Source organism: Adiantum capillus-veneris, chromosome 28, assembly GCF_014529385.1.
Source record: "Adiantum capillus-veneris isolate H3 chromosome 28, ASM1452938v2, whole genome shotgun sequence".
NCBI lineage: Eukaryota > Viridiplantae > Streptophyta > Polypodiopsida > Polypodiales > Pteridaceae > Adiantum > Adiantum capillus-veneris.
In genome coordinates this window covers 31,358,432-31,369,046 of record NC_140958.1, presented here as the reverse complement: position 1 = coordinate 31,369,046, position 10,615 = coordinate 31,358,432, and the positions used below count along the sequence as shown (strand labels likewise).

Here is a 10,615-nt window from a genome sequence, read left to right as displayed (position 1 = left end):
CAGAATTACCATAGCCTAGAAAGATGCACTTTCTACTCTTTGGCTCAAGTTTGTTCCTAAATTCCTTTGCAACGTGAGTATATGCCTCATAGCCAAAGACTCTGAGATGCTTGTATGAAGGCACCTTGCCTGACCATACCATCTCTACCACTAAATCCTTCTGCAAAACCTTGCTAGGAGATCTATTTATAATATGAACAGCTGTTGATACAGCTTCAGCCCAAAACCCATTTGGCAGCTGTGCATTAGACAACATACTTCTGACCTTCTCTTGTATGGTCCTATTCATCCTCTCAGCAACACCATTTTGAGGAGGATTGTAAGGAGCAGTAAGTTCACGTTTTATACCTTTTGACTCACAAAAGTCCTGAAAGGCCTTTGAAACATTCTCTCCACCATTGTCAGTGCGTAAGCATTTAAGCTTCTTGCCACTCTGATTCTCCACAAGTGTCACAAACGTTTTGAAAACACTAAACGCTTCATCCTTGTGCTTGAGAAAGTAAACCCATACTTTCCTCGAGTAATCATCTATAAATGTCATAAAGTAAGAAGCTCCCTCTAGAGATAGGTTAGGCATAGGTCCACACAAATCACTATGAACAAGTGCCAACTGTGTATCTCTTCTACTGCTTCTATGCTTATGTGGCTGCTGTGTTTGCTTACCATACAGACAATGTTCACAAAATTCAAAATCATTAAATGACAAGCCAGGAAAATAACCAGAACGAGACAAGATTTCCATTCCCTTCTTGGACATATGTCCTAACCGGCTATGCCACAAAGAAACGTTCGGCTGCTCGGTTACATTGATTACATTTTTAGAGACATTTGATACATAAATCATGTAAAGTCTTCCAGACTTTACTCCATGTGCTACTGTCATAGAACCCTTGGATATCTTCCACATGTTCTGTCCAAAAGTGGTGACGTAGCCAGCATCATCAAGTAAACCTGTGCTGATCAAGCTCTTTGTAATTGCGGGAACATGTCTCACATTCTTCAGCGTGAAAGAAGAGCCATTCTGAAACTTCAATTGAACATCTCCAACACTTAAGATCTCACATGTCTAGACGCCCATTGCCTAGCCCAACATGATCTTTAGTGGTCACATAAGAGGTAAACCACTCCTTGTTTGGAGACACATGAAGTGATGCCCCTGAGTCTATAATCCAGTCACTCAGTGCATTTCCATCAGATGCTGTAAGAAGAGCTTGAGTCCATTGTATTCTTCAAGAAGTAGATGTCTTTTGACACTAGACTGTCATCCTCTGCAACAATGTTTGTCACTTTTATTTCTTGAATCTTCACTGAGGACTTGTTCTTCTCACCATGGTCTTCAGCTTTCTCTTTGCCTTTTTCTGCTTTCCATTCTCTGCAGTCTCTTTTCATGTGACCCTTCTTGCCACAATGGTAGCATTCTATGTCACTCTTGCCTTTAGCACTGCGGGACTTGCTACGAGACTGATCCCTCTTTCCACCTTTGTACTTTTCTTTGGTCCTTCCCCTGACAACTAAGGCTGTTCCTTTGCCTTTGTCCATTGTCTTTCTGTTGGTTTCTTCAGTAAGCAGACTGCCTTCTACACCTGCTATGTTCAAACCATCTGGAGGTGCAGAATTACTCAAAGCTGTGCGAAAAGTGTCCCAACTTTCCGGCAATGTGATCAACAGGAACATAGCTCTAACAGGTTCATCAAACTTGACACCTTGAGCTGACAATTGACTAATAGATTGTGTTGAATTCATTCAGATGATTAGACGTAGGTGTCCCTTCCGGCAATGTGATCAACAGGAACATAGCTCTAATAGGTTCATCAAACTTGACACCTTGAGCTGACAATTGACTAATAGATTGTGTTGAATTCATTCAGATGATTGGACGTAGGTGTTCCTTCTTTCATCTTCAAGTCAACAAGCTTCTTAAGCCAGTATACCTGTGAAGCTGCACTCTGCTTCTCATAAAGATCACTCAGCTTTGTCCATGCTTCATAAGCCGACATCTCGTCTGCTACATTGAAGTAAACGCTTTCTGCCAAAGTCAGCAAAATGGTAGAAAATGCCAATTCATCCATTTCGCTCCATTCATCTTCATCCATATCTTTTGGTTTTATCCCCTTGAGCTTTATAGGTTTTATCTGCTTCTTTTGTACCAACACGTGCCAAATCTGCTTCTTCCACAATGGGAAATTGGTTCCATCCAGCTTCTTGATATTGTAAAGAGCAGTGTCCTGTGATCCAGCCATAGCTATGCTTCACAGTAGTTTACTTTCCTGGGAAAAATTCGGCAGAGTTTCCCCTGTAAACTGACCTCCGAACCAATATCAACCTGTCAAATGAACCAAGAAAGCTTCAGATTCTGTAGAAATTTCGGCAGAGTCTCCTTTGTAAAATGGCTCTGGTGTACTAAAAAACAGACCAAAAACAGCTCAAAAAACCACTATCTCTCTAACACTATAAGCTGTGGGTAAACCTGTCCTGCACCTGTACTGTCTCTCACTATCCTGTCACTGTCCTGTAAGCATAGACTGCGACAATGCCTCAACGATAGTAAAGCAAAGATGCAATCCCAACTGTCTAACTCACAGTTAATACATCCTAGCTGCCTATCTAAGGGTGCTCGAGGGATCGCTCCAAGACCTGTATCACCGAAAGGATCTCAACATTCAAGAATCCCCCAGCTCAATAAAACCTCACTCGACCCTCAACAAAGGCTGCAGTAAATGTGATAATACATAGAATTCCCACAGTCATACATCCACAAATTTCCCACTGTATGCTGTAACCGCTGCGGCGGTTGTTTGCTGCGTGACTCACAGCCAGCAAACCCTCAATAGACATACATCATCTTTGACAATACATCCCATGTGGAAGTACTTGCAATGTCAGGATGAAATCTGGAATATCAAGCAGCAAACACAAGCTACCTGATGAACTAGTGGATGTCGCCTACAGTCTGTGTATAGATGCGCCCGTGTCGTATGTGACGCGCCTCCAAGAACTGTGAGCCGTCCTTCGATGTGTAGACAGCCACAAATCAACACTCTGGGAGTGCCGATATCCTCAGCACCTGCAGTCGTAGGCCGAAAACCCCAAATTTGCAGAGTCAGATCTGCACCCGCCAAGACCATGTAGTAAAAAATGGCCTGCGTAGAACTTTGTCGAAGCCGAACGGTGGCCGAGATGTTCTCAGAATGAAATTCTGAGAACACCAAGACCTTCGAGCTCTCCCACAAGATTTGGGGCCGTGTCTTGGCCTGTCGAATCTCACTCCAATCTGAGCAGGGGACTCTGGCTACCTGCAAATGCTGCCCCGAGACTCGATCTGAGCTCTGATACCAATTGAAGGAGTACGAGCGGAAGTGCGACGCGAGAGAGACTGCGAGAAGAAGAGCACGACGATATGGTGAACTCGCTCTACTGTAATGTATAGAGCATAGTGAGTTCTTATTAGGTTTTTACAAAAGAATATGTGTACATACCTGGCGGCCCGCCCACTTACCTGGGCGACCACATTGGGCTTTATACCCCAACACAGGGCAGTCTTCACAGCTACGGTTGAGTGTGTATGGCTCAGACGCCTTATGGCTGATTTGGGTGTTGGACAAGACACTGCCAACACTATCTACACTGACAGTCAGAGCGCATTGGCAGTTGCGAGGAACCCAGTTTTTCATGCTCGCACAAAGCACATTGAGGTGCATTACCATTATGTCAAGGAGAGGCTCTCAGCAGGAGAGATCAGCTTGGCTTATGTGTCAACACAGGACAACCTTGCAGATCTTTTCACAAAGGCATTGTCTCGTGAGAAGCTTGAAGCTTTCCGCAAAGCTTTGGGCTTACTCCCCTTCGTGGACTGATCATGTCCTTAGGGCATGGCACTTCCCTTTACTCATGTGCCAGCTCTCGTTCACCGCATCACTCCATGGGGGATTTGTTACCATATACATGTGGTAGTGATGTGTGTGAACACACTAGGACCGCCGGGGCATTTTTTCCCTCTTTAGGAGGTTTTTCCCCCCGAGCATTGTATATACGCCCATCACACTAGGGCTATCTATCTTTCTATTGCACACTAAGTAACACACTCTCTATTGTGTGCCTTGAGCTTCCTTCGTCTTCTCCAAGCTGTGTGCGTTTTTCTGCAACCCTAATTCCAACATCCCCGATCTAGAGACTAAATGGCTGATATTGTCAGGCTGAATGGCATCACACATGCTTTTTGACACGTAGAAGCCTGGGACAATAGGTTGAAAACTTTAAACCTCAGTCCATAGCTGGTCAGAAGGAGACGATGAGCATGGTGGAGGTGCTACTAGAGCACTCGAAACCACTACACTTGCGCGTCTAATTTGGACAGGCCCGACACCCATCATCTTCTTGACAACATCTACGTTCTCAAAAGAAGACAATTGCTAATGATCGATATATGCAAAATTTACAATTTATAAGATGGTTAATGGCAATAACGTGCTTCACTAGGTCTTAATGGGGCTTTCAGACCGAGAACTCATCAATACAACGAACCCTACACCGTCTATGACATACAATATAAAGTTATTTCTGCTTCTCTTTAAGTTTAATCTATATCTTGCATCTTTTGTTTTTGTGTTAGCTCCCATTTTATGTGTGACATAAAGGATATATGTTCACAATAGTGGACGTTTTGACTGCACAACCATGATTTCAACTTGACAACACAACAAGGTCTGTTATTTGGATCCAATCCTCCATGCCTATGTGTTTGCTTGGCCCAACACATAAATGCTACGGGGCAGTGCAAGACTTTCATTTCTTATAATTTTTGGAGAGACCACAGTGCCAACTCTCCACCATACTTTTGTACACATTGCTTTTATGTAGCTTGATTTAAACATTGTCCTCTGGCTTGCACAATTGGACGACACGCGTACAAGATTACCAAGTTGGTAGTGCGACTCACTTTTTGGTGTGTTGATGCTTTCTATATTTTTTGAGTTTGTCAATGTTTCCTTAAGTTTAGTTTAGCCATATGTTTTCCTCACTCTTGCATACTTAATCTCGATCATTGAATCTATGTATCAACTAGACACACACTTCTTTTCTCATAGTTCGACAATTCAAGTTATGTATTAAAGTACTCAATACACTTTGTCCATGTTTAGTTTATTCTTAGGTGGTTGATGTGAATCTATATATGTCAATGCATCTCATATATTGCAACCCAACGTTCTTCTTTGCATAACCATTCTCTATTACGCGGACAACCCTTGATCCCAAGGTTTTCCTCCTCAAATATGTTTTGCACTTAGGTTTCTGTGATCGACAACCAAGACTCCATGCTCCTTCAGATTGTGACATGTAGTATTCTCTCTCTCTCTCTCTCTCCCCCTTAAGTTACATGAGAAATAAGAGAAAATTGAACCATTTTACAGACAGCGATAGAGGTAATCAATCATCATACACGCGATTCTTTTTTAAAAATTCGTCAATGCTCTTTGTACTTTGTCTACTCGGTGGCAACGCCAAAGCAAGACTAGTTTGGTCCTTAAATCAATGTGCGCTAGGCCATTTCTATACCAGGCATGGCAGCAGCGAGCCTCACGTCCACTCGCCTGTCATCACCAGCCAGATCTCCCTTCCCCCGGGGGGCGACCTCGCATGCGCGTCCCACCGTTTGCCCCATTTATGCGGCAACGGGTGGAAAAGGGTTTGGAGAGCTTCTGAAGCGGAAAAAAGGCGAAGGTAAAGAGCAGGGGGCCCCTGCTTCCTCCCTCTCCCCCAGCCGTGGCTTTGGTGACAAGCGTAACTCCAAAGCAAACAATGAGGCTGAAGCTCCCCTGGATGCTGCTGTGAGGAGTGAGGAAGAAGAGACCATCTGCCCATGTGGTGGAGGCAATGACTCGCTAAGCTACAATCAATGCTGCATGCCTTTTCATCAAGGAACTTCTGCTGCCCTTGACGGACTCTCGCTTCTTCGTGAGTCAATTGTGTAGCTTTTGGGCCTGGAAGATGTTGAACATGTTCTAGTCTTTAGTGTTAAAATCCTATTTGAAGCAGATGCTTTTAGCTGCATTGTGACACTGATATGGTGAATGCCTTCGGACAACTATCATCAAAACTGCATTTTACCATGCCTGCTTTTCATGTCCATGAATGCTTCCCAGTAGAGCGGTGATGGAGTGAGGGGGACCCAACATTTTTGTGGACAGAGGTGAGATGTAGAAGCAGGGCACTCGATATGCTACAAGCTACCATTCATGATTTTGAACTGCAGCAAATAGAGATTGTTTCTCCACTATATGTGCCAATACAACATGGATGATTTGGAAAGCCAATTGCTTCGGCATTGTTAGCAATCAGCCTTCCACTACTGCATATACACTAATGTGCAATAAATCAATAATGGAAGGGATGCTCAAGCCTCATATAGGTGGAGGAATGAAAATGAGGTGCAACGGTCACCTTAATACTAGTAAAGTGACCTAGAGACCTTAAAAAATGATAAAGGCGTAGAAATAAGACAAATGCTCCAAAATAGGGTCAAGACACTAAAAATGGTCTAAAAGGTTTATACTAAGCCATGCGAGAGGTGTAGCAGAATAGGGTCGATTGGATGGCGATCTCATCTGCAATTGCGACAAACCTCCTCTCGGGACGACCGGGCAGCCAATGGATCTTGGATCTATTGTGATAGATCTCCTCGGATTCGAACTCCTACCGCGTATTGCCCACTGAATGGGCATAAGTGCACACACCGCAAGGAAACCTATCGTGTAGGGTGTCCAAGTGGAGGGGAAGGGGAGCGCTAGAGAGAGGAAGAGAGATCCCAAGGAGTTTGCAAGATAGAGGGAAATGCTAGAGAGAGGAGAGCGAAAATGCTAGACACTCGTGTTAGATAGATAGAGAGAGAGAGAGAGCGAGAGAGAGAGAGAGAGAGAGAGAGAGAGAGAGAGAGAGAGAGAGAGAGAGAGAGAGAGTAGTCCAAACGTTGATTGCTTTGCATGAACACATGTAAAAAAATACAAAGGGGGGATCTGCATATATAGGCAAATTCTCACAAACTACTGACATGTCAAAGCCTTGAAGAATGGAGCCATCTTACAGATGTCGACCGAGGGGCCTAAACCCTAAGAAGAACAAGTAACAGAATAAGAAGTCCTACCAACTTATGGGGACCCCGTCCGATGAGGCCCCTAGTGACGTAAAGGATTAAAATAAAGCAGGACCCACACACACAAAGAAAGACTTGCGCCAAAAACTGATGATATAGAAGCTGTACGGGCAATTTTCGGATTTTGCGCTGACAATGCTGATGTGGCAGATTTCCGCAAAACGCGTTGACGGTGCTGACGTGGCAATTGTACGGAATTCCATGATTTACGCTGGCATCGTTTTGGTATTGCTTTTAGACCAGAAGCTTTTGAGTTTGAAGGCTTTTCATGTGAAACTACTTTTGGGGCCTAGGGCCTTTAAATATGAGGCCATGGGGTCATTCTCTAGCATGCTTCCTGGAGAAGGTCCAGAGTCGTGCCATGCAGATGTTGATTTCTATAGCTACCAAGCCGCACACTGGCAAGCTTTCAAGAAATTCTTTTGTCCGAAGTTATATGGTTTTTGACATCTTCCTTCGAAGTGCAACTTTTGGTAGAGTGGGGTATCCTCAAATGCTTGCCATGGAAACCCTAGTAGATTATAACTTGAACTTTCGCGACATCTCTCAGTAGATGTCTCTTCACGAGTTGATAACCTTGGAGGTCCGAGGACCGATGCGATTGTTGTCTTGGGACTACCATTGCCGCCAAAGGAACACTGTCTGTCCAAGAGCTGATGGACCATGCTATGGTTGGGTACGACCTTATGGAAGGAATCTAACCCTAATTTTTGGTACAGGTTTCAGGATGGAAAGCTAGTCGACTTTTCGAGCTCGATTGATGTTGAGATTGTTTTTTTTAAGTTTAAGTTCTGTTTGAGAACTTGTTTGGTGATCTTGTTTGAAATGGATGGTATTTGTTTTGAACCTGTTTTGGTGCCGATTTGAATTTTGTTTGACTCTGGTTTTAAAATTGGTTTCAATGATTGGTGATTCTCCCGGGTGGAGTAGTAAGAAATGATGTTTGGGAATGCTTGTTCATACTCATGACCCGGACCCTTGTGGTTATTTGCCGGGGGGGGGGGTATTGAATGATTGAAAAGTGTTGTTTTTATTCATGGCCCGGACCCTTGTGGTTATTTACGAGGGGAGTATTTGTCACAAATAAATACGGAAGCGTAAACTGACTTTTAATAGTATTTCAAATACTCAAGAGAATTAGAGAGAGAGAGGAAAAGCTTGACACTTCATTGGGGACTAGAAGATGGGCTGGTCCCCCCCCCCATAAAGAGATTATCTTTATTACTAAGGGAGAATCTTTACAAGCACAGGAACGGGGCAATAGCCTGTCCTCTATTCTTTCTTTTCTTCTTCTGACTGAGAGAGTGCGAAAGCTACTCTCTGAATACTGAGAGGATTTTCCCTTTGCTATGAGATTTTGGGAAGCTCTAAAAAACGAGAGTCTGTCTTCCACAAAACTCAACGGAAGCTCTTGAAAATGAGAGTCTACCTTTCGCTAACTGTGTCCCTTTATGCATAATCATTCTTGCAACAAAAACAAGGGAGAAACACGCAAAATGCATGCACACATGTTTGTTGTAATTTTTGCACATAACTTGAAAATGTTACTTGAGCACCTTCCAAAGCCGAAGTAGAGACCTTTTTCGTGATAGAATTGCACCAAACTTTGTGTACGTGTAGTGTAGGTAGAGAAGAACTAGATTCTAGGTGTATTAAGTATTTTGCTGAAATTCATCCTAAAAGAGATGATTAGGGGTTGAAAACAAAGAATTTACAGCCACCACACTCTACGAAGAGAGTGCCTGCTGCAACTTCTCGCGATGAAACTTCACCAAAAGCTGGCTATGGCTATGAGAACCCTTTTTCTAAACAATTGGAGCACGGCCACCACATATGTCGCAAGGAACTGCTCTCAAGCTTCCATGGAGAGCTCCAATGCGTAGAGCATACTCATAATAGGGGGGGTAGAAGCACTGCCAACATTGAGAAATGGGGGAGGGGGTGCTCTTATCAAGTCAGTAGGAGATAAGGCGCTAGGAAGAGAGAGGGTGAGAGAGAGTGGGAGAGCTAGTTTTGCATTGGTAAGTGTGCCACTTGGCACACTTAATAACTTTAAAACCATTCAACTTTCATATTTAAAAGTCCCTAGGCTATTAATGAAATGGGCAAATTAACTCACAATTGCACACACAGATGTTACTAATGAAATGTTAGCTGCTCCTTAGCACAATGCCGTACCGACACTGCTCTGGCATTACGTGTTCGCACTTGTCCGGCCATTTGGTCCAGCGCAAATCATTTAAAATAATTTAATCGACTTATCCTAAGGCCGTAAAAATAATTCAGGCCTTAGGGTTAGTGTTGTTCTAAGGACCCCATCTCATTCCTGTTCTTGCACTAGCGCGCGTAATTTTTTCAGCCTGAAATCTGAGGCTACTATCTACTCCTTCATTGAAGACTCGATTTCCCAATCACTAGGGCTTCGGGGTATTTTTTGCTAGGATCTCCCTGAGGTACTCTTGTAATAACAAACTTGGACACTCAAGTCAAGAATCAATCACGACAGCACCAAGTAACAACTTCAAACAATTCATAGATCACAATAGATTTGCACTGGCCCGGCGGAGTTCTGTGCCTAGAGATATTGGCCCCAAAGACTAGCGCCCCTTTCGGTATTTATTTTTGTATTAATCAATCATCAAAGTACAAGAGAGTGGCTAGGGTTTCACTCTCAGACTCTGCGTCTAGATGCTCTGAGAAGTGAGGCACTTACCACTAATTTAAAGGTTACAAGGGATGCCCAAAAGCAGAGCCCCAAAAGCTTCAAAATCAAAAGCCCTGAAAGCAAAAGCTCTTTTCCCTCTCTCACAGAGAGTTTATAAAAGCAAAAGCAAATTCTCTCTCTCTCTCTCTCTCTCTCTCTCTCTCTCTCTCTCTCTCTCTCTCAATGAGAGCAATAAAAAGCAATTATGCTTTTCTGGCCAAAAGCTGAGATTTGCGTCGCTCAAAAATATCCCAAAATTTTTCCAATTTTTTAAATTTTTTGACCTGCGCGATTTTCGGAAATTAGGGTTTTTGGCAAAAATTAGGGTTTGCAGGAATTTTAGGGTTTCTGGCAGAAATTAGGGTTTCTGCTGTTCGTAGCCACGTCATCACTTTGTGACATACCCCCCTCTTGAAAGCATTGTAATCGACCGCGATTACGTCTGCAAAACCGACAAAAGCCATAAACCGTCTTATTAGACACTGACTGTTAGTACCTACGTACTAGGAACACACATCTAGCACATGTACAAAATCGACACTCACATCACACGACATCACAGGACATCACCAGACAGCACTGGACATCACATGACATTCAACATTCATTCGGATCTTAGACCATGATTTATCGGCAATGTAGCTATCAATCACATCTAGGTCCAATCGGGACCTCATCGATGTCCGATTGACTAACCCCTATTGCAACCATGTCTATTCGAGATCAACCAGACCAAAATGCTGCAGTCATTTCATCTATCAGTT

The 10,615-nt window shown here is 43.4% G+C and overlaps 1 protein-coding gene across 2 annotated transcripts in view; it reads left to right on the top strand.

The window, feature by feature from the left end:
- Positions 1-5,496: 5,496 nt before the first annotated feature.
- The window catches only part of LOC147420242 (uncharacterized), a 67,678-nt gene continuing 62,559 nt past the window's right edge, over positions 5,497-10,615 (top strand). The window contains exon 1 of one of the 2 annotated variants that reach the window (XM_086505040.1): positions 5,497-5,952. In XM_086505040.1, coding sequence (XP_086361166.1) covers positions 5,559-5,952 — 394 coding nt within the window. In that variant the 5' untranslated portion in view covers positions 5,497-5,558. The remainder of the gene's footprint in view (positions 5,953-10,615) is intronic. The other variant, XM_086505039.1, reaches the window with a different exon arrangement.